The sequence below is a fragment of the Magallana gigas genome, chromosome 4 (assembly GCF_963853765.1).
Source record: "Magallana gigas chromosome 4, xbMagGiga1.1, whole genome shotgun sequence".
Taxonomy (NCBI): domain Eukaryota; kingdom Metazoa; phylum Mollusca; class Bivalvia; order Ostreida; family Ostreidae; genus Magallana; species Magallana gigas.
The window spans coordinates 10,680,266-10,705,257 of NC_088856.1; the positions used below are offsets into that span (position 1 = coordinate 10,680,266).

A 24,992-nucleotide genomic window follows, 5' to 3' on the forward strand; every position below is an offset into this window, starting at 1 on the left:
AGTCAAGGACACAAGTAGAAGACACACGAATACCGCACTTTTAAAACTAGACACTTTGCGCAGACTAGCTACGACGAGGTTCGGTTTCTAAAGTAGTCAGTATTGTATGATAAAAAAGTCACAAATTAAGAGTTGTACATGGAACTATTTGAGGATACAAGTATAAAGATAAGTCAACGTTTATACTCCTGATTTTCCATGTATGATTTTTGGGAGTTGATTTTAATCAACTCTCCTATGCAGTTACTCAGGCAAACCGAAAGTGAAACAGTGTTTGGACCTAAGCACAAATCAACACCGCTGACAACATTTAGTTCTATAATCGATAAATTCGCTGTAATGAGTTCTTGAGGATTGTTTTTCAAGGAAACTTATTTATAGATACATTGTAAATAGTCAGATTTTAAATGGTACGAACAATTTACATAATTTTTGAAGTCGTAATTTTATGTATTCCTACGCCAGAGCTCGTTCAACCAGACGCTCGGCTTGTCGGTGATTAACGGATACAGCTGAGAGTCTGGTTGAACGAGACTAAAGTTCAATTTTGCTTGGATCCATACAATTTTTCATAACTATTCCGATTACTGATACGTAGTTTGATGGAATAGATCTTTGAATATTATACAACATGATTCATATTGAGTTTTCACGAAATTCCTGTGGGAGAATTCATATTATAAAAAATGTGCGTAATTCAAATACATAAAGGAAAGTACCTGCCATGCAAAATAACATATCATTGATTATAAAATAAATAATAATCGATAAAATCAACTCCCATCAGTTCCTCAGTACTTTGATTTTCTTCGGTGTTTCAACTCGCATTTTTGGGGGTTTTTTTTGTTTTTTTTTTTTGTTTTTTTTTTACAAAAGTCAATAGAAAAAAGCCTAAATTTAAGTTTATTAATCTATCATTAAATATTAATAATTAAAACAAATGATAATAGAGTGTTACCTGCCTGTTGGTCGGTAGGTCGTTTATCAGTCCCTGCAAGCCTGGCATCAGCTGATGAGCGGACTGTGGCGGTGATCTGTTACTGGTGCGGGCCTCCTCACTACATAACAGCCGATCCCACTGATGTGACAGAGATGTCATCAGATACAGAAATGGCTCCATACAGGTTTACAACAGGAGTTTGATTTACAGTCGGTCAGCATGTACATTTTTTGTTCTCCTCAGCTTTTTGTCTTCCTAGTTCAAATAGCACGATCAATGCAGAGAAGATTTATAAGATGTTGGATTAGCATGTTTTGCAAATTTGAAACAAAATCAGATTTATATGCACGTCAAACGTAAATTCAGTAAAGCATTTTGTTTGATTACAAAGCATGTTTTTGAAGGACAAAAAATCTTTCAAAGATTGAACAGAAAAATGTTCATTTCATTATTTGATAAAGTTAAAATGTCATAGCGAAAATTACATAAACTATCATGTTTCTTGAAAAGGTAAGTTCGATCCATATGATAAATCCTAAAGTTGCAATAGTTATGATTATGGTCATAAAAGTTATAAAATTTAAATCAAGTACATTTTTTGGATCTCTTGACGTCATCCAAGCATGGGAGTGAAACTACTGCGCTTCCAAATTGACACACTGCAGGTGCTTGCTATATATGTACATGCAACTCGCACGTGAAACTCAACACTAGCGTCATATCTGTGTGTGTAGTTCTTATGATTGTTTAATTGCAGTTGTTTTTAATCCCCAAGTAAGGCTTATTTACAGAGGAACAATTTTTATTGATACTCCGAAACAAATTCTTCTCACGATTAGGGGCATTTCTTAGAAGAATCAAATCTAATCACTTTGTCTCAGTAAGAGGTCTAAGCAATATCGGCGCTCAATAATAAGCTAAATCATTATCATTCTGAAATATAATAAACCAATTTCCGTTAATATCATATTTTTGAGTCTTCTGTCAGAGAATCGCGCTTTTTATTCCTAATAAAGATGTACTAGCATTTAGGTCTCATTGGTTTGTTTTCCTTTTTTAGCACAGTACACTGTCCTTAGATTTTTTGCCTTATAAGATGAGGGATAATTGTTTTCTTTAAGACGTCATATTTCTTTTCTTTATGGAGGGTAATCGTGTTCAAAAATCCAGACATGTAAACTTGTAAATCCGAATATGCAATCGTGTTGATGTGTGAGCCTGAGCATGAATATGTGTAATTCTGATCGTGCAACCTATAAAACTCGGGCATAAACACGTGTAAGATTTGACTCAGTTCCTTCGCATGGTGCACTTTTTGCAACTTTATTGTTTACATTAGTTAATTAAACCTTCAACTTTGCACACTTTCAATCCGTAGTTTCTGCATTTGTAACTTCAGGCTCGGCAAAAGCACATCTGACAGTCACATGATACAAATTGACAAATGTAAAGTCTACAAGTTTGTCGAATTTTGACATGACCTTATATGGAAACAGTGACGTCACTGATAAAAAAAAAAGGCTAGCTGCAGGTAAAGGCATGCCGTAATCGCCGGAATAGGGACGGAATAAATAAAAAAAAATATTAGGTAAGCCTATAATCATATCATCTCTGAATAGCAACATTTCATAGAGTTTCATTTTTCGGAAAATTAAATTATGAGATTGGTGTACATTTTATCAAGAGAATGTATAAAAGATGCGAGTAAAGAATTCGATCGGCTTCAGATATCCTCTTAGAACGGAAAAAATTACATTTAATGACTTTGTTTGAATACACGTGTATAAAGATATATACGCATTTTTATTCATAGGCGTCTGAGCCGGGAGGGGGCTAGGGGGGGGGGGGGGACATTAGCCCCCCCCCCACTTTTTTGCCAAGTTAGACCTAACCATTAGAAACATAGCAACAGGGTGGATTCAACCCCCCCCCCCCCTACTTTTTCCTCGCAACAAACAAAATTGTTCCTTAAAAGACCTTAAAGAGAATGAAATATTAAATTAGAAAAATTAGAAAATTAGAGTCATAGTAGGTATACTAGCACCCCCCCCCCCCCACCACCACGGATTAGGAATTTAATGATTGGGGGGGGGGGCAATTGGGCAGGTTAGATTGGAGTTATTGGTATACCCTCCCCAACGGATTAGAATTTTCATGATTATGGGAATTCTTGTCAATATTTTTCATGATTAGTTTAGCCCCCCCCCCCCCTTCAATTTGCTTCCGACGCCACTGTTATTAGAGTACATGCAACAAATTGTTAAAGTATAGGCCGCGGCTGAATTAAGAAAATATCTCCAAATGCATCCTTATCGCTACCAAAAAGTTGTGACAAGAACCCCCCCCCCCCCCCACACCGCGAAAAATTACACGGGGTCCGTCAGCTGAGTTATCGATAAGAAAAACAAACTATTTAAAGACATTGGTTTTGAGATTGTGATTACCCGGTAATATGAGACATAAGAAGCGACACCCTCTTTAAATAAAATGAATAAAAATTCCAAAGATAAGGTTAACTGTCGTGAAATTAAAATGTGTATAAATTATTTTAAGAATTGTTTCTTTGCATTGTCGGCAATATATAGGAAAAAAAGCCTATCATGCAGGTAAAAATTGACATTTTTAAAAAATTATTTTAAGCAATTATTACGGGATTGAGCATGAAGTCCTGAATGTCGGTTCAATAAAGAGTCATTTTGTGAAGTTGGCTGATAAAAATTTTCTGGAGAGCTAGTATAATACAGCTTTACAGCCACTTGTGAACTAGCTGCAGGTCTGTAGCTCACTGTCTAAAAATACAGATGGGCGATCTTTGAGCTACAGTGCCTCCCATAGTACAACTTTAATTTACGGCGCACAAAAAATATGCGCTAGTTTTTTTTTATTATTATTGAAGATTGTGTTATTATTTATCTTTCACTTACACAACAACAAAAAGTATTAATACATGTAAAGTAACATAAATTTTTCCGCGAAAAATTACCAAATCCTTGCAGGTCGTTTATTCTAACTAATTCAGAAAAATAACAAGAGTAAAAATGGGGTACTCTATATGCAATGTTTTTGCCCAAATATGACTAAGTTCAACAGCTGATATTTTTATAAATTATCGATCAGAAATCAAAATCCTAGCAATTTGCATACTTCTGATATATACGTATAAATGATCTGCAAAAGAAAAACTTTCTATCTTGAAAACTGTTCGAGGAGTTATCGGTACAATAAGGGTACCTTTTTGACAGCCACTCACCCGTCTGCAATTTTTACTATTTCAATAATCGGAAACCCGGTTAAAAATTAACTCTCAAAATTCTTAGAATTCAGAAGCAATGGAGTTACATGGGACCTCACGGCGGTCTTTGAACCCCATGCCGCTCAAAATATATTTACCCCCTTAGGAAATTTCCTGATCCGTCTCATTTCTAGAAAAGAGTACGCATTTACTTATATTCCAGTTTAAATTACATGTCAATTTGTTTTTAGAGATATAAGATTTTAGGCATTTCGTTTTATAATTCCATGAGAATTATATTACGGAAATTATCGCATTCGTCACATCGGCAACAATTTTTTTTCTACCTGAACCTCTTCCTGTTTGGTCCAGTTTCAATCATACCTCAATTTTTCTTATCTAAAAATATTACCGGTGTTTTCGATAGAAAAGGTGTCGTTCATTAAAAGCTTATTGCAACAGTTAAGCTGAATATTATGTTTATTTTTCGTTCATTCCGGTCCGGCGGTTACGGCATGCCTTTTCCCGCAGCAAGGCAGTTGCCATATAAGGTCATGTCAAAATTCGACAAACTTGTAGACTTTACATTTGTCAATTTGTATCATGTCAGATGTGCTATTGCCGAGCCTGAAGTTACAAACGCAGAAATTACGGATTGAAAGTGTGCAAAGTTGATGGTTTAATTAACTAATGTAAACAATAAAGTTGCAAAATGTGCATCATGCGAAGGAACTGAGTCAAATCTTACACGTGTTTATGCCCGAGTTTTATAGGTTACACGATCAGAATTACACATATTCATGCTCAGGCCCACACATCAACACGATTGCATATTCGGATTTACAAGTTTACATGTCTGGATTTTTGAACACGATTACCCTCCATATTTCTTTGGAATATGGATCTTCCCGTGTGTACCTTACTCATGCCTACTACCCTCCCCATTTTGGCATAGACCGGCCACATTTTTGTGGTTGTAAATATATCTATACCAGAAAAAAAACCGTAAAGAAAGTACTGTATAAAAAGATTTTGAAAAAATATTCAGCCAGATTATGAGGTTTATTAAGGATGCATTTGCAGCTTTTATCATATATTGTGAAATAGCGCATGCAATCGATGAGAGAACAATGAAACTGTAACGAAAAAACCATGCATATATATGCATAGTATGTATATTCCATATACTTGTATATACAAGTAATTGTTGTTTTTCCCTAGCTATTAATTATTAAGATATCGACAAAGTAAAATAAAAAAAACCCAGCAATTTTTCTGGTTTAGTGGCATAAAATAAAGAATACAAACTTTGATACAACAGTGTAAGAAATGGTAATTTAAGAGAATAAATAGGACGCTTACGGGTCACATCGCTCGCCTGAGCAACAAAAGGTCAAAATTTGATTAAAGTGTTTACAAAATGCAATAAAACATGTCTAAATAAGCAATCTTGCTTGTAGTTCGATTCACTAATATATAACACGCATTGTTTAACATTACCCCATTTTCATACCAATTTAACACAAATATCTTGTTATGAAAACCGTAAGACGATGATTGATTTCTATATAATTTATATGGTTTTTTTCTGTGTTAATTTTTGAAGCCCCCATTTCTGACCACGCACGCCATTATCTGACAAAAGAATTTTCTACGCGTAAAACTATTGCAAACGTTATGTCGTACATAATGGGTTGATCAGTGAATACGAATTAAAAAGTATGATAAAGGATTGGTTTTTACTAACAAAGGAGAACCAACATCAAAGTTATCTTCGTCGTTTTCGATAACCATGACCATTCGAGTTACAATGTATGTGACAGGATCATCCGGAGCAAATTTTAATTAGATATTGATTTGGAAAAAAAGTATTCAGGATTTTAATTTTTTGTTGATTTTTAAAAGCATATGCTTTGATGTATGTAATCAAGGGGGGTGATCTAAGGTTTTGAACCCCACCGGCACATATAATTATATATTTTAATGTGAATTTGCGATGCAAAAAGTTATGAATATATTATAAATATCATCTGCGAACGAAAGAGAGAGAGAGAGAGAGAGAGAGAGAGAGAGAGAGAGAGAGAGAGAGAGAGATGCTTTTTTGTTTTCATAATGCATTGCATATATATATATACGTGTCTGTTTTGCTGCCACACACAGAAAATCTATTTGTTAGAGTGACATTTACAAAAAAAGGGATTCGATTTTTCTAAATAACTTTTTATTTTTATAAGATTGATCGGGATATCTGTAATATATTCTCTAAAAATTTAGGAGAAAGTTAACATGTTCGACATGTTTTTGTTTTCAGCAAATCTCATGATATAAAACATGTAAATAAATCGGGATCGACATGTAATAATTCCCTACCCCGCGATTCAGCGCGAACACAACAATGACTTCGATCAGAGAAAAAATAGAGCAATTTTGCTCAATCACAGGTAAATTTTAACCCAGACAACCAAGTAAAGATCAAATGTTTAATCCTGTGATACAAAGCATCAATATTTTCATTTTAAATTAACGGTTTAGTGTTAACTAATCGATCCAGAGACCTGTAGACTCGTTTCAATTGATTTTCAATCTGTATATGCACCAACTCTTTGTTTTTAAACATAAGATGGAACCATTTTAACAAGAGATTAGACTTTTGGTAGTTGTGTCAAACAGCAGTGTGACGTAGGCCTGTCTATTTCATTGTTGTCCACTCCGCGATGGCTCTTCGAAGTCGTCACTTGAGCTACAAACATAGATACATACATGTACGACTAAGCAATCTATGCTCATTTCACTCGAAACCAGCGTCATTTTATTATTAACTTGTTTTGATCCAAGAAAAAAAAGTTATCTCCTACCGAAAGTATATGGTCATCTTGAGATGGTTCTAAGTCATTATTGTTATGAAGAAACTATGATATCAGAGTATTTAGAAAACGGTCATTGATATTTTTGTCTGACTGTCAGTCATGTTTTCTATAAATGTAACAAATCAAACAAAAACAAAACAAAAGTTTTGTACATAAGAAGCTGAGTCTGACTTTATATAAGAAATGCGTTCATTTGTATGATTACAGTCTTATAATGAACATTATCTTTAAAGGGGCTGATCAAGAGGTTGGTAAAAATCTTCTAGAAGCATGTAATGGGAACCTGGAGCTGGCTATAGACATGCACATGGACAGTGGTGGACCCTCTGCCCCACCCCCAACAGATCAGGGCGGGGCATCTGCCCAACCCAGCCAGCCTCTCCCCAGAGATTCAGAAACATCCTCATCAGCACCCATAGACTTAGAGTAAGTACAAAGCAAACTTTTTTATTCTAAATAAAACAACTCTAAGAGGATATTTTGAAATAGTCTAGGACCCTTTGTATCTTGCACACTTATTTCAGGATACTTTAAGGCAGTCAAATTGATTGGATATTGGTGAAAAAAAAACCCAGAAAAATTGTAATCTACAGTGTGCATGTTTCTTGATATTATGCAATCAGTCAACTACTCTAAACATTAGATATTAAGATAACGATTAAAGGGGCATGGTCATGATTTGAGCTGAAAATTTTCAAATTTTACACCATTTTCAATGTCGATAATGCTTCACTGGAGTATTTTTGTTAGTTATAATTTGAATATCATTTGTGGAGTTATATGCAAGATTTAGATCTTGCATATTATTATCATATATTTACATTTTCCAGTGTCTTTGCCTGTGATAACACTACGTATCGATTTTGTACTATATAACTCATAAAGGCAAATTGAGGCGCCAGCGGGGTTTGCTTATTTATATTTAATATATAATCGTACGGTGGTTTAAAATTATATAAATATAAGTAATAAGGAATCATTCTTTGAATATTATGAGGTGATAATTTCTGTCTGGGCGTGATCAAATCTATCATAAAGCCCTTTGGGCTTTATTGGATTTGATCACGCCCCGACCAAAATTATCACCTCATAACACTCAAAGAATGATTCCTTATTCCTTATTTAATTACCGTTTACACAAATTTTGTACATATTTGTTAAATAAAACTAACAAAAAAAACTCTGTTTCATCCCAATTTTTTTCCTAGCTGATTTGTTTGATCAAATCTTGACCTTGCCCCTTTACATATTTAAAAACCTAATTTACTCACATTCTTCCCACATTTTTCATTAATCCATACTATAGTGTCTTTTAATATTATTTTGAGATTGAAGGACACACATCCTATGTTGAAAATGAAACAGATTTTAAAAATCTTAATATACACCGTCATATCATATAATTTTCTTAAAGTTAAAAAAAAATTAATTGTGTGTATAAAGGGTCCTTACACCATCGAGTTGATATCAAAACCAGACACATTACTGTCATTAATACCTATCTAATGGACATGGTTCTTATGAAAAATTGAATTCAACTTTCAGTGATGATGTTCGAGCTCCTATACCTCAGAGAAACGAGACCCTGATAGAAGATGTCCCAGCATTTGGTAGGAACATGCTTCTTATAAAATCTGTTTTATGAAAAGTTTGAACTTGCATGTAGCCAATGAGATTTATTTAATCTGAAATATACATGAAGTTCATTGTGGAATAGAAATGTCTGATACTCAAAATTATAAGAGATTTAATTGCTTTATAAAGTAGTAATGATGTATGGAAGAAAAAATGATGTAGGTCATATGACAATATTTACATTTTTTAGTGTCTTTGTAATAACACTATGAATTGATTTTGTAATGTATTAATAGTTCAATACTTTTTATCTGTGATGCAAAAAATGTACTGTTGAGGCACAAGTCGGGTTTATAAGCATACAAAAATTAAAATTTTGTTAAAATGTCAAAAAAATTATATTTAATCAAACAATTGCTGAATATTGTATAAATATATGCAGTAAAGAATCATTATTCATTTGGGCTTTATTGGAATTTGAACACGCCCCGACCATATATAGTCGTCTAACCTCAAGCAGAATGATTCCTTACTCCTTAAAATTAATTCAGATAAGAGGTTTATGAAACTGTTCATCTCAGCTATGATAAACCAAGTAAATAAAGTTATACTCACTCATTCAATGGATTAATGTTATGTAGGGTTATCCCATGATTTTGTTATGGAATAAGATTTTCATCCATTGAGCCCTGACCAGTTGATAGGAAATGAATAACTTGAGAACTTCTTTTAATAAAAGAGTAAAATTTAGAAATACGCTGAATCAGTTATTAATTTGTGAAAAAAATCAACTGCTGCCAAATATCAGTACATGTAGTTTTACAGCAGTTTATGACATTCATTAACATTTTATTAATTGACATACTTAGCATGCAATGGTTTTTGTCTGACACAAAGTGTTTATATACCATTGTAAATATATTATATATTTTGTGTTTTCAATATTTGGCAGAAATTTATTTTTCAACTAGTAAATGTGGATTTGAATTTCGGTTCTGTATTTCTGAATGTGCCCACAGTTGAACATCAATATCTCGAACACTGATATCTTGAATACAATGGATATGTTGAAGTGATTTGTAAGTCCCAACCGCTTATTTTTTAAGTATTATTACCCTTGATATCTTGAATACTCAGATATTTTGAAGTTTTGAAACAGTCCCATCTAGTTCAAGATAACGAAGTTTGACTGTATTTACATACATATGTCACTTGTTTAACATATGTTCATGATTAAGTAGAAGCAGCCATCCACCAAGGTTTCTAAATCTACAGTAATAAGAACCATGTGTCATACACATACGTTTACAGAAATCTAATAAATTCAGTTGATTTAAACATATTTTTATTGTACAAAAATACAATTGGGATTGTGCACCAGTTCCATAACTTAGATCGCCCTCTCCCAATAAATACAGATGATTCTGACATAAACTGTTTATAGACCAAAACAACAGATTAAGTTTAAACTGACACAAATTGTATACATGTATATGGTAATACAATGTATTCAGTTTATTCTGATATAAAATGTTTATGGATAGTTTAATCTGACGTGTACTGTTTATAGACTTTTAAAATGGATTCAGTTTCAGCCCAGCACTTGGAGGAGCTCACCCACCAACACGACAGTGGTTGGTCTTTCTTGGTCACTCTCAGCTTTTAGTGTCCTCCTTGCATGATTAGAAGATGCATCAAAGGGCATTTCTTTCTTCGTGCAAAACAATGTCTCAAGCTTTTAAAACTCTGAGTTTTGGGTTATTTTCTTCTTATGTCAGATCTATGCTTTATTATTATGCAATTTATTTTGCTGCCTTATGTGTAGTGAACCATTTTCTAAAAATATTTTAAATACACATGTATATAAAACATTTGATAAAGATTGCTAAGATTTTTAATTCTAATATATAGATGTTGTGCCGAAACTGCATTGCCTTAAGTGGATCATTTAAAAGATTTCAATGCAAAGTGAATCAAATGTCACGTGATATGATCTTTGTAAGATGTACATGTATGAATGCTTATTTGTGCGATATTTTGGAAAATATTTCAGCAAGGTTGATTCAAAAGTTATATTTTCCTAAACTAATCATAATTTACAATTTTATTCAAACAGTTATAGATTTATTATCATAAAAGACATGAATGTGTGTTGTATATAATTATTTGATTTATAAATAAAAAGAAGAATATACTTAGTTACCAAGGAGAGAAAGAGAAAGAAAGAAATAAGAAAGAGACATATTTTGAACCAGACAATTCTCCAGACTTGATTTGTTGCCATATTCTTCTTTTTCCATAATACCCATAAGTCATTTGGTACAATTTGATTTGTTATCAGTCTTTGGAGCAAGTCATTTTTGCCATGATGCCATTGGTGTTTTTTTCTGACACAATTAGGATTAAGGAATTGTTATAAGTCTGTCTATAAACAATAAAAGATTGCCTTGCTCTTTCTGTGTGTATAGGTCCCATACAATATCAAAATTGTTGAAAAATTTCACACGATTGTGCTACATTACATGTCTGACTTTTTTGTGGTATCGACAGATTTTGCAGTGTTGCAATTCTGACAATGTTCTATTAAGGTAGAATTAATGAATAAACTTGCATTAATTCCTGGAGAAAAAAACCCCAATGACTTTTATTGCTATATTTAGGATTTACCATAAATTGATTTAATGAATTTCATTATTAGAATGTACCATTTAACAACTGTTTTGTATTCTCTGTATTTAGGTTCTTCTTTCAGTAAGTACTTCTGTCAGTGGAGTTTGTTTATGTAAATTACACAGTGTAACTTTAGTTGGGTGTATACATGTATATTTGGTGTTTTGCTGTAACAGTATGGTTGCTGGTTCCAGTTTCTTCATCTGTTGTTTTACATCTGGATCAAAAACATTGATTCTACGTTGGGAATCCAAGTATTTTCAAAAACTGTTTTTGAGAATGTATTACCGTTATTTACGAAGTATACTATCAAATATTCTTTAAAGTACACAGTTCAATATATACATAAGAAAAAAAATATTTATTGAAATAAATTGTCATTTCAGGATTATTTTCTTGTGAAAATATATTGATTTATTTATATGTTTATTCTTGAGGTTTTCATGAATCAAAACGAGAATCTTAAAGGGTACACAGACAACACATGTGTAGTAAATATTTTCCTAAATTTATAAACTATAAATAACCTTTTTTCTGTGTAGATATATTTTACATTATTCAATCATTGAAATTCATATTTTGAGGTAGAGGGAGTAAATAGAAATTCTAATAATACTTAGATTTTTAGATTCAGTTAAAGCTTCAATTTTCCTTACAAGGACAAAAATGAAGGCAATATTGTGGCATACAAATACTAGAACATACAATACCCTGATATAAGAATGTATAAATAACATGAGGTAGGAAGGATGAAATGGAATTGTCTAAAAAGTTCACTCTGTCTTTAGCTGTAGCTGCAGTTGAAATCATGGATGAAACACGCTAGTCCTGTTCATCCTGTTCATCAACAGAACCATCATCTGAGTTAATCTTGAGTTCTTGGACATCGTCAGACATTTGGGTGTCATCAGACATTTGGGTGCCATCGTTTGTATCTTTTTCCAAGTCGTCATCATTCTGGTCAATTTGTTTTAATGTGCTGCCAATATTTGAATCTTTCATTTGATTTACATGTCCTTCATTATCATCATTAGAATCATCACCACTATTGTTATCTTGTTCAGTGGGGATGTCTGCAAGGTTCAGTCCATTTTGTAGAACACTTGTTTGTTCCTTTGAATCTTCTCCTCCTTCTTCAGAATCTGATTTTAACTCAGGTGCATTAAAAGTAGTTTCTTTGGAATCCGATTTGTCTTGTCCGCGATTTTCTTTGGAATCCGATTTGTCTTGTCCGCCATTTTCTTTGGAATCCGATTTGTCTTGTCCGCCATTTTCTCCCATTTCACCACTCTCTGTACTGCTAGATCCAGGATTGTTTCGTTCTGGAAGATTTGTCGACGATGACTGAATGTTGTTAGTCATTTCATCGTTATTGTCTTCTCTCGACTCGCTGCTCTCGCCACTTACTTCTCTGGAGTCATCACTCAAAAGTTGTCCTCTCATGTCGTCTGCTATTGCTCCATTCCTTATATTTCTAAACTTGAATAATCTTTTTTCTAAATTTTCTTTGAGGTCTTTCATGTTTTTCACAAAGAAAATTACTATTTTATTTGGTGCATCCTTGCTTGGCATGCATCCATCATTTGGTACTGTAAATATGTACAATGTAGTGAATTCATGTGAAATTTTTTTCCATTGAAATACGTTAATTGAACTTTACCATACTGAAACTATCTTTTTCAAGAACAGTCACATGAGTCAGATGAAGAAAATTAAGTATTTGAAAGGTGAAACCTTGATCTAGGTACCAAATGAGTTAAATTGAAATAATGCTGTTTCTGTAATTAGTAGACATCCTATCCAGAATTGTTTTAATTAATATCATGGTTTAAACAAGCAATCTTGCTCTTAGCGCTTTTTGGAGCTTGTTATGCATATATTTATGTGTTGTAGCACATAATTCAATGCTGTTAATAAATAACACATGTGTTATATATAAGTTAACAAGAAATAAGCCTCCAGTCTTAATAGTGTTAGTTCAAATTTTATTTGGTTATTATATTACATGTATTAATATACACAGAACTTCAAGAAAAAATATTAAAGGGTGAAAGGAATCAAATCTGATAGATGTTAGTGTTAATGAAGATTCTTCAAAATACTTGCAACCCAATGATCAGTATTCTATTATAACCTTTGTTAAATGGATTAAAATTTTCAGCACCACAGTCTATCAGAAAAAATCCTTCACCTCTTCATCAAATTGATTAATTAACAAAATGAATACATTTATTTACACTGAAACATAATGCATTAATTTTGGATTGTCAGATACAAAGGCGCTTCTGCATGCATTATATAGAGCTGTAATGTCCTTGTATTGAAACGTTAGAATTGAAAATGAATACATTTCAAAATAATAGATTCAGTTGGCAAATAATACATTTCAATTATATCACATGGAAGGTACAATACAAACGGAGTTAACATGTCATGCATTAGTTAGTTTCATTGTCCAACAAGGCATGCAGTTTCTAAAAGCTTAGTCGTAAATTTTCGTTTGATCAAGTCGAAAACGAAAGGAATTCAAAATGAATTTATTTTAAAAAAAAACAAGAGTGCTAAATGTTTCAGAAAATATAATTAACGTTTTGTTTCTAATATCCTTTATATTAACACTATGTTCTCACAAACTAGTATTGACCAAACGTTGTATTTTTATGTAGTTTTGCGTGGACGCCGAAGACAAGCACGGTCTGTTTTTGACGGTTTTCGAGATTTTCAAGCAGAAGCTAGTAAGTACAAAAATATTATCTTCTTGCCATTTCATTTTCACTTCATATTAAACACACCCATTATATTCTATTTGCTAGCGCCGAATTGTTAAAAAAAGTTTCGTGCTTGATTCGCTAGATGTTATATATTGACTGGGATACCTTTAGTTGAAGGACGATGCATGTTAGAAGTTGAGGTAACGTATGGATCGAAATTCGAATCTATTGCCGGCAGTCGCCGCCCAAGAAGTTCCATGACTCTTTTGTATGTGTCTTGGTCCACGTTTCCATGGCGATGGTCATGGACGATATTTCGATCGCCGATCTTGTGCACGTGGAAATTGCCATTGGGAAGTGTCACTTCATTCATCTGCTGACTTCCTGAGCGAACGGTTTGATCGGCACCAAGTTCTGGGAAAATACTTCTCCTGTCAACCTTAAACATCTGTCCGGACACGGAGCGCACTGATGGATCACCGTCTACACGCATTGTGTGGACTGCGTGTCCATGTGAGTGGCCGTGACCATCATGACTGTGTCCATCATGCGCATGTCCCATATGAATGTGTCCATGTCCGTCATGTGCATGTTCAATATCTGAATGAACATGTCCGCCGTCTACCCTCATCATTGTTCCAGACACAGATCCTGTCAAACCAGTCCTTGCACCTGTGACACCGGGGGAACTTCCACCTCCAAATCCAATTGTGACGGCTCCATCGCTCCCTGTGTTATACATTCTGGTCATTGGGATCTTCACGGTTCTTGTTACGGCGCTTGTACGAACGTATGGCTCAGGCTGGCGAATGTTTACAAAGACTCTCTTCATTGATTTTGTCCCGTCAGACTGTTTGGTGTACACTCTGATGACTCCTTTGCCATTCTGTGAATGTGCTTGAACTTGACCCCTCTCTGCTGCTGGATTGAAGTCTAATGGCCTAGCATGATCTGCTTCTTTCAGTTTACTGCTGATAGCTAAGAAAATTTTCGATGGTCTACGCTTCAATGCATTATTTGTAAAACGAATTTCTCTTGGTTCATTTATAAATGACTGGGGCATTCTATTTATTCTCAGGTCCATATTTTGAGCATTCATTTGGTTATCAACCATTCCTGCTCCAGGTTCATTTATAAATGGCTGGGGCATTCTATTTATTCTCAGGTCCATATTTTGAGCATTCATTTGGTTATCAACCATTCCTGCTCCAATTTGATTTTCAATGTTTCTACCAATATCAATGGAGCCATCTGGAATGTTGATATTCATTTTACCAGTTGCGTCGCCTTGCTGGCCAACAACCCTCTCTGAAGTGACCACTCCATCTTGAAGAATCGATTTAAGGAATGTCTTCAGACCTCCATTTTGTTGCCCTGTCTGTACAGCGGTTGTTGCTGCATCAGCAGGACCTTGTCGAATGTGAACACATATTTTCTTCAACCCGTGCATTTTGCCAGATTTGTGGAAAAGTTCGATGACTCCCGTTGTTGCAGGCTGCGTAGAATCGGACCACACTTTCATGTCATTTGGTCCCTTTATGTAATTACCCACTGCAACTCCATCCACTCCAGCTGGACTGCCATCCATAAGATGTCCCTTGCCTCTGATTGACAAATCCACAAAACCCCCAGAAGATGGAGGGGGGTTTACAAAGTTACCTGAATCTACAACAGGTCCCAAATTTAGAGAAGTTTGGTCCATAATGGTACCCACACCCTCTTGTTCACCCATTACAGTTGAAACTACCCCAGTAGGAGCATTCTGTTCAAATTCATTTGGTCCGTAACCTGGAGTTGGATCCATTGTTCCTGGCACTGAAGGAACGTTCGGTGTGAACTCATTTGTTCCATAATCCTGAATTGGAGGCACAATGTCTGGCTGAGGAGGGATATTTTGGTTCATCTCATTAGTGTAGGATTCGGTTGGATAGTTCATTTCTGTTGCAGAGGGACCATTGATTTTTTCATAACCTTGAGTTAGAGTCATTGTATCTGGTCCTTGATTATAATTTTGCTCATATTGGTTGCCTTCATAGTATGGAGTTGGTGTAGGACTTGGGATTGCAGGTGGTTGAATGTAGCTGGCTTCTGTTGGATCTATTAGTGGAGCTGCTTCAACCCTAATGCTCTCCATACCTGGGGGTACATTTGATTTAACAAAAGTAGGTTCAGGAGTGGTAGAGACTTCAGGAATGAATTGAACTTGATCCCCAGGAAACGCAGAATCCCGATTACCAGGATATCCTCCTGTAGGAGTTGGAACACCTGGATCTCGCCAGGTGGAATCACCTGGTAGTGGTAGGTTATTATTACTTTCCATGAAAATGTCACCGACAGGAACATTAGGCCATTTGGAGGGTCCTTCTGCTGGACCATTTGTATTGTCAATATTGAATCGATTGATTTCTCCACCTGTGCTTTCTGACAGAAGCAAATCTGAAGTCAGACGCTCAGAATTCCGGGGATATTCATTGTCCAAAATTGTAGCGGCTTGTATTTCGTTTGAGTCTTGTCCACTTGAGTCGCTTCCTCCTGTTTTTGACCCCATCTCTTGTGAATCGTCACCAAGGTTTTCTTTGCTATCTGAATCAGTTATGTCTCCATTGTTGTATCCAGCGTCCCCTTCACTTGAGTCACTATTAGAAGTGGCTCCAGAACTAACTGTTCCTAATTGTGCTCCGTAAGTCAAATCATCCTGCCTGTCTGTTCCTTCTCCAGAGTCGCTACTGCCTGTCCCTTCTCCAGAGTCACTTCCTGTTTCCATGTTATTGAAGTTAAGTATTTCGTCTCTTGTTGAACCTTCCTCTGAGTCATCGCCTTCTGCTCCTGAATCAGCCATGTTTGTTTTCTTGGCACAACGACTGCATTTTCTCTTTCCACCAGATCCATCCATTTCCCCTTCGCTAGAGTCATCGCTGCCTGTTCTGGAGTTTGAGTCATCGCTTCCTGTTTCCATATTGTTGAAGTCAAGTATTCTGTCCCTCGATCCATCCATTTCTCCTTCGCTAGAATCATCGCTGCCTGTTCCTGAGTTTGAGTCATCGCTTCCTGTTTCCAAATTGTTGAAGTCAAGTATTCTGTCCCTTGATCCACCCATATCTCCTTCGCTAGAGTCATCGCTGCCTGTTCCTGAGTTTGAGTCATCTCTTTCTGTTGCTGATCCCAAATCAATCGTACGTGTTCCAAGTCTCATATCATCTATGACTCCGTCGGAAGAGTCATCGCCTCCTGTTCCGAATTGCATACCATCTATGGCTCCCTCGTTGGAATCATCGCTTCCTACTCCTGTCCCAGAATCACTGCTACCTGAATTACTTGATCCTGTTTCAATTCCTATAACACCAACAGTTCTGTCGCTAAAATCGTCGCTTCCTATTCCTACTCCAGAATCACTGCTTCCGGTGTCAGCTCCCATTAATACCGTAGCCCCTTCGTAAGAATCGTCACCTGTGGTTCCTTGCTTATTCTTACATTTGTTACAGTTTTTGCCCTCTGAAGAATCGTCCCTATTGCCGTCCCCAGAGTCACTGTCGCTGCCTCTCATATTTGCCGTGTCAATGTTTACCGACCCGCCGCTGTCGTCTGACTGAGATGTTTGACTCCCGCCATTACTGGCATCCATATCGTCACGTGACTGTCCGTCATCACTTTGATCGTCTCCAGTCGTGCTCGATCCGTCGCTCTCACTAGTATCCCGTTTAGTTATATGATGGACGCTCAAACTAGATGATTGCTCCGCAATAACTGCAATACAGATAACTTGACACTAAAGTTCCAAGTTTATATTCAGAAAAAAAACGAGTGACAGATGACTATTTTTAAAAGTGATTGACAAATTTCATTAGCATTTGAATTTCCACACTATCCATATTCTTTTTTCCCCTCGAATTTTTAATTAGGTTTTGTTAAACACTTACATGCAGCGAAAAGAAAAAGAAAGATTGCGGCCCGGAGAGGCTCCATCGGGATAGTTACTCTGAAATGAAGAGACAAACGTGCAATGTTCAGAAGAAATTACTGTTAAATCATTTTAATAGATTGAACTAATTGCACATTATGGAATTCTTACATTTAAGTATCAAAACTCTACAATCCGATTTAGAGTGCAAAAACTTCTAGTTGTTGATTTATTCTACATGAAAAACCTATTTTTTGTTTACCTTTTCAGTTAGGCTGTCTTTTAAAGTAAAGTTCTAAATATTTTACAATAATTTCTTTCAAATTATGAATTATCAAAAGAGACTGTAAAACTTTAGATAAAAGATCTCGGCGGAAAGAATTTAAAAATGTTATTTATATGCAAATATATGATTGGAGTCCATCACCATTTTACTAAATCACTTGTTTTGCTGCCTTTGTTATAGGGCAGCAGGAGGCAATGATGAGACAAGGGCCCGGCTCATCCTTCAAGAAGAGGACCCTAGAGGACTTGTTCAGGCCCCCCATAGACATCACATTCAAAGGCACATTTGCCAGTGTAAGAACATTTGCTTCAAGTTTTGGAAAAAACACTCTCATATTTATAGACCTAATGTTGTCCTAGAAAAAAATCTTACGATTGAACATTTGTTTCGCTTGTTGATTTCTTTCGGCAAAACCTAGTGTACATAATTCTTTATTATCCAATTTCCACTAGACTTTGACCCGTGCGTGCACGGGTTGACATTGCATATCGGACACTTACGAATAGGTACATCGACACAGTTTATTATTGAAATTTGCATAACAAAGCTATAAGCCTACAATAATGGTATTAATTTCACTACACTTTCCTTAGTTTGGTAAATCTAACTGTGTCTCGGGAAAGGCACTCCCCACAGTTAGAATGCCTCCGTTATACCCGTAATGTAGCAGAAAATTGCAGAATCGCTCCGGAACGATTATGGAGAAAGTTAATGAAGTTGCCTTGAAAATAACAGTCAAATTCATCACAACAAACCTTTTTCAGACTGCAAATACCTTTTATCTAAAAAATTTAATCCACAGAATGGAAGAATTCAACACCTTTTCACCAACGTACACGTATTTTCTTTGTAAAACTGGGTCCGTAGGACATTATTCATTTTTACGATAAAACATATTCTATCTTCACTCTAACAAATATAGTGTAACTTTTTCGCATGTAATCAAATATTTTTTGTCATCACGAAGACAAAAGTAATTAAGTTCTTACATGTACTTGAAATGTATATTTGTTATTTTATACTTTCTCTCATAAGAAATCATTAATATATATGAACAGAATATATAGCAAAAGTCCAATGAAAATTTACCCGTATATGTATTATCATTTCTGAGTTTATTCATGCAGATGTGATATTGTGGAAACGTAAACTAAAGATCCCGTTAGCGTGAATGTATTGCGCAAGCGCAAGATTGTAAAATCCAAAAAATCCAAGTGATTTCCGGGAATTTTTTAGGAATTTTCGTTGATTATTAATTAGCGAAGCTTAACTGAGAAAAAATAAAAACAAATTGGTAATCTTCAAGTACCAATTATGTTTAAAATATATAAAACAAAAGACAGTATTCTTCCGATTTTTCGGTATTAAAGACAAAAAATTCGAGTCTATTATTTTAATATAGTAGTATAGATGTCTCGAAGAAATACCGAATAACGGTCCGTTCCTTTTAGTTATCTATGTTGAACCATCATGCTTGATATTAAATTTCGTCGTCAGGCCCGAGAAGCGGGTACAACGCTAAAGAAATACGTGATGGTCAATGTTCAGAATGTGAAAGAGTTCGTCTGCCAGGCGCTGAACCGTGACGTGTGGAGCCACGACGGGGTCAAGGCCATTGTCAAGGACCATTTCGTGTTTTGGCAGGTAGGGTTATGGTTATTTTGGACAATTTAGCCATTTTCTGCTTAATCTAAGTTCTTCTTTGTAACAAACAGTATCATGTATATTTGCAAAAGGTTTGAAGCATTTAAAATAAATCGTAAAGCTAGCAATTTGGGTAATTAAACGGTAATTGGTTAAAAAGAAAAAGTCGATCGTAATCTTTTTTGAGGAGAGTTAAATAATAGTTATAATCATATAACTTTGACAATTCGAACACATTAACAACGAATTGAAATATCTTTCAATAAATTTTAATTCAATATCTTCAAATTTAAATTTAATTTCATTAAATTAAATGGTGTTTTGCAGCTTTATGAAATGTTTCACCATTTTTTTTTAATCGTACGAATATAATTGTCAAATTTTATGGAGCTTAACGGATAGTAGGGTAAAAAAAAAGTTCAAACGATGTAATTAATAAATTTACATTTTGATATTTATGAGATAAAAGGGTAAATAAATAGTAGAAATACCGTTTCAAGCTTCCTAGAAATCCAATATATGTCCACCAGCCAGCTGAATCAGGAGTAGAATGGTTCCCCGGCCGGCCCCTCTCAGTTAATATATAAGCTCTCCATGGATCAGACCCCCTGATACATCATGATAATATATTACTCTCCGACTTATTAAAATTCAGAAGTCTTTAGCGTGATTTCAAGGTACGCTCTTTGAAGTGGGGGATTCTCTCGGCCTCACCCTGGGAGGAACTGGCCGTACAAGAGTCAGAGTGCACGTTGTTTTTCACGTGGACAATATTATTGTTAGTTAAATAAGGCCGAATTTTGCATATTAAACACGTAATATACATAATTACGTTTGATTTCAATTATGTAAAAAACACACAAACCGGAGAATTCTCACTTCTGTAGGACTATCAATCTCGTGTGTATATACGCAGTCCTCTTTTTATAATTCATCATGCATATGCATTTTTGTTTTTGGATTTTGTAATGGAATAGACAACCTACGTCGATGTGTCAAGGCGTTGCTTTACGAAATAGAAAGTGTATGAAGTCCTTGAAATATACATGTGTAGATACATTTTAATGCTTTAATAACCACAATAAATATTGGTGTTATCGCGTGAAAATAACCTGTAATGATTGATTAATATAAAAAGAGATAACTAATTCGTCTTGGATTTAAGGTCTTTTATAGTTCGTGTTATATGCAAAACCTAGTTTACTAGAGTACTTTGAATTCTGAAATAATAAAAATTATGTTGTTTTCAGTTTTCTTTCAAAACTTAAAGAGACTGAGTTTAGAAATAAAATTAAGAAATCATCTTGGTAGAACTATCTCGGAAATACATGTACATTGCATTGAAGAGAATTAAAAAATATATGGAGATGGAGAGAGATTCAAAATGAATGCATGCGTTGTGAAACGACTTCCCCTGATTTAATTGACATTTAATTAGAGCGATCGCTACATTGCAGAAATAAAAGCTCATTGTCTTATGTACATCTGTTTACAAGAAAATGACAAATTGAGAAACTTGGTCTTAAAATATAGCCAAGTTTATTATCCCAAGGTACATGTTTTTCGGACAGGTTTTGAAAGCTTAATATCTTATGACTTATCAATAATTTTTGATTTGACTAAAATTCTTCGTCAATTTCAGAGAAGTTATCGCCGCCAACATTATGAAAGAGTATTGACCTTATATATTTAAGGAGATGATTTTTAAAATATTTGAAATTTTTGCCACCTTCAAAGCAATTTATCTTATTTTGATAGTTATGAATTACAGTAGGTTAAAAGTTTGTTTTGTTATTTTTTTCTTTTTCGAATCTGATGTAAAACGTACTTAGTTGACGATGTGATGTATATAAAGGAACTTGAAGCATCGGTCACGCCTTAGGACATATACCAGTAAAAATTAATTAATGAAAATAGGCAGTCGTAGCTTTCCCGCAAACATTAACGTTTAACTGTTTTTATTCACGAGACTTTTCATAAATTATTCACAATATATTTTTTTAATTTCTGTCCATTTATTTTAAGCTTTTGATATTATTTTTAGTTAATAGTTGTAACTTTTTAATAGCATGTATCATTCTTCGAGGAAATGTTGATGTAGGAAGTTAAAATGCCGATGATGATCTGTTATGTTAACACTAGTTTTGAATCTTAAACTAATCCAGAAGGTTTTGATTGTTGTAGAAAATTAAAGAAGAATTTAATTTATTTGATACACGTGATTGAACGGAATAAATCAGTATGATTAAAGAGAAATTCAACATTGTTTATTATATCATAATAATAAACATGATTAAATTGTGGTTAAAAAGTAAAATGTATATGGACATGAACATAGATTAATTGACTAATTGATGATTTTGACTATGTACTAGGTTTATCATGATAGCGAAGAAGGCGGGAAATTCAAACAGTTCTACCGCGTTGAGGAGTACCCGTATATCGCTATAATTGACCCGAGGACAGGTATACTCAGAACCTGATAGATCTTTATAAAGAAAAATAAAGTTACTTTTTTTCACATGATACATGTAATTTTGACCAAACAAATTGACTGACATTTATTTCAGGAGAAAATATGGTCACGTGGAACAGAGAATTGGACGCCATGACTTTTTGTGATCTCGGTAAATAGAACATAATGACCATTTGTACACCCAATAACCAGTTCAGTCTTTCATTCAGACAAAGTAATTGAAATCTTGTTACTATTTTCAGTAACTCAGTTTTTGGCAGAGCATCCTTTTTCCGACGATTCGTTCAGCGAGTCTCCACCGTCAAAACGAACAAAGCGAGTAAGAAGAACTATATACATGTACATGAAGTAGTCACCACGTGTGCTGATCTGTATAAATGAATTCGGAACTCTTTAGATGACCCGGTTATTTATTTATTTAATATATGTAATAGTGGTTAATGTTTGTAAAGTTGTGATTGTTTCTGCAGCATCGAAATTGTAAATTTATCGACTTTACTTCATTTAATAGGCCTGGGGTGGGGTGGTAGGATGGTATAAAGATACATTTTGGCGATGTGTGTAAGTCTTCTGTTACCCCTTTTTCAGGAACATAGCGTTGTAGACCTCAGTGAAGATGATCAGATACAAGCCGCCATTAAAGCCTCGCTCGAGGAACCGCGCAAATCTGTGACCTATATTTCGGACAGTGATGATGACAATAGTGACGATGATGACGTAGAAACTTTTTCAGACACGGATAATGATTCGCAGTCCTCTCCAGTGAAAAACAGTCATTCTAAAAACGACTCTAAAATTGCAGTGTGTTCAAACAGTAGTGGACCGTCCTGTTCAAGCAAAACAGAAACCACAGAAAGTAACGAAAACTGTAAAAAGTGTGAATCGAACGTTATAGAAAACGGTGTTTCCAACTCTAACTCAAATTCTATCACTGAAAGTTATAAAAAATACATCGGAAAAGAATCAGGTATTTATCGGTTGGCTTTTGTTTTGAATTTAGTGTCATTTTACTTATGTAAAGCATTTAAAAAAAAAAGGTATCATGTACATTGTACTATTGGCGTCTTATACGTGAGATTATCAGCAGGTGAGACGGTTATCTAATTTCAAGAGATATCCTTTACAGATCCTCAAATGTCCATCATGATTCGTTTCCCTGATGGCAAACGACAGCAACTCACGTTATCCTCTCAGTCCAAACTCATGGTAAGTTCTTAGCCTCAGTCCAAACTCTTGGTCAGTTCCTAGCCTCAGTCCAAACTCTTGGTAATTTCCTAGCTTCATTCCAAACTTATGGTATGTTCTAGCCACAGTCCAAACTCATGGTAAGTTCCTAGCGTATGAACAGAGTAGACAAAGTTTACAACAGACAGGGGTCACTAATGCTTCACTTGGTTTTGTCGAATGTGATATGGCTACCAAATTAGTTTCAAATTATTCACCTTTAGGCAATTTTTGCCTCTTATATTTATCGCCTTGGATATTCGCAAGAACTTTCTCAAAAATGACACCTACTGAACCATTTACTTGTACATTAGTTCTTGTTCTTTCGGCCATCTTTTTAGCAATGGATTATTGAAGCTTTCAATTTTAGATTGTATTACATAATTATGAAAACTGGTCACTATGAAAATACGGATAATTTTGTCTTATTGAAACCTGAGAATAGTAGTATAACAATGTATACGTATATATGTATAGGTCATTGAATATGCATTGCTAAATATAGAATTGTATTTGCTGTAGGCACTAGTGAAGTATGTAGCGGAGCAAGGATACTCAAACGAACGTTACGAATTGCTCACGAATTTTCCCAGGAAGAAACTGTCTTACATGGACTTTGACCTCACAATTCAGGAAGCGGGTTTAAATGCTCAGGAATCGGTCTTCGTTCAGGCCAGGTGAACAGTTAGTTAATCAATCAGGTAACAGAATACAGGTGACAAAAAAATAGTAATGCTTGGAGTGTGTTGACCGAGGCATAGTGACAGTGATCTCATTAGATGCCCGAATCATTGCCTCAGAGGGCGAATTGTTGTATGGTGAATAAAACAAGGTGCGTGCAGAAGCAGGCAGTCAGGATGCAGAGTGATGAAGTATGTGGTCAAGCCTATTATGCAGTTTATGCCCTATTTCCATAATTAAGGTTTGGGACAGTAGGGCGTTAAATGGTGATTATTCATGAAGGTGTTCCTGTTAATTCCAAAATAAGATAGAGCTCATGATTATTAATGAAGAACCTGTACTGTTAATAATGAATGTATACCATGCTAAACAATTGTTCTGGTGTCAATAACATGCATGTTAAGCTCAAAAACAACGTGCAAGACTTGGTTTATTATTGAAAACACTCAAAACTGTTCACGATTCCAGTGTATCAGGACTTGGACTATCTTGGCCAGTACCTCACTGTTTATATAAGAAAATGACTTGTACTTGTTTTCCTCAAGCTATTGCGCACAATAACTCTATGTGTATTTCAGATTTTTATATATTTATATTTGATAACTATGTATATTTATTAACAATGACAGCATTTGTGTATGCACCGATAGTGTGAGCGGATGTGTATTTTTGTCTTTATAATAAAATTCTAACTACCATCTGTCAACTAGTGACGTCTTATTGGTGGAAAGTTATTCGTATAAATTGTGTTGGTTTTTTTTTTTCCTTTTTGGTTTCTTTTGTCTTTC

At 34.8% G+C, this 24,992-nt stretch overlaps 2 protein-coding genes across 4 annotated transcripts; one reads left to right on the forward strand and one right to left on the reverse strand.

The window, feature by feature from the left end:
- The first annotated feature begins 1,008 nt into the window (after window positions 1–1,008).
- On the forward strand, window positions 1,009–24,917 carry LOC105327038 (UBX domain-containing protein 7). Of its 3 annotated transcripts, none has more exons than XM_066081254.1 (13): window positions 1,009–1,124; window positions 7,273–7,465; window positions 8,585–8,649; window positions 10,204–10,248; window positions 13,951–14,019; window positions 18,360–18,472; window positions 19,677–19,823; window positions 22,199–22,289; window positions 22,394–22,450; window positions 22,542–22,618; window positions 22,888–23,266; window positions 23,426–23,505; window positions 24,046–24,917. In XM_066081254.1, exons 2-13 carry the CDS (start codon window positions 7,341–7,343, stop codon window positions 24,202–24,204), a joined length of 1,407 nt encoding a protein of 468 aa, XP_065937326.1. In that variant the 5' UTR covers window positions 1,009–1,124; window positions 7,273–7,340; the 3' UTR covers window positions 24,205–24,917. The 3 variants fall into 3 exon arrangements, with proteins under 3 accessions (XP_065937326.1, XP_034307542.2, XP_019922275.3); XM_034451651.2 differs by lacking the exon at window positions 1,009–1,124 and adding an exon at window positions 6,514–6,613; XM_020066716.3 differs by lacking the exons at window positions 1,009–1,124; window positions 10,204–10,248 and adding an exon at window positions 6,514–6,613.
- On the reverse strand, window positions 13,256–20,453 carry LOC136274446 (uncharacterized). Its single transcript, XM_066081252.1, has 3 exons — window positions 20,315–20,453; window positions 17,913–17,971; window positions 13,256–17,739 (listed from the first exon to the last, which is right to left on the reverse strand). Exons 2-3 carry the CDS (start codon window positions 17,956–17,958, stop codon window positions 14,141–14,143), a joined length of 3,645 nt encoding a protein of 1,214 aa, XP_065937324.1. The 5' UTR covers window positions 17,959–17,971; window positions 20,315–20,453; the 3' UTR covers window positions 13,256–14,140.
- Window positions 24,918–24,992: the final 75 nt, after the last annotated feature.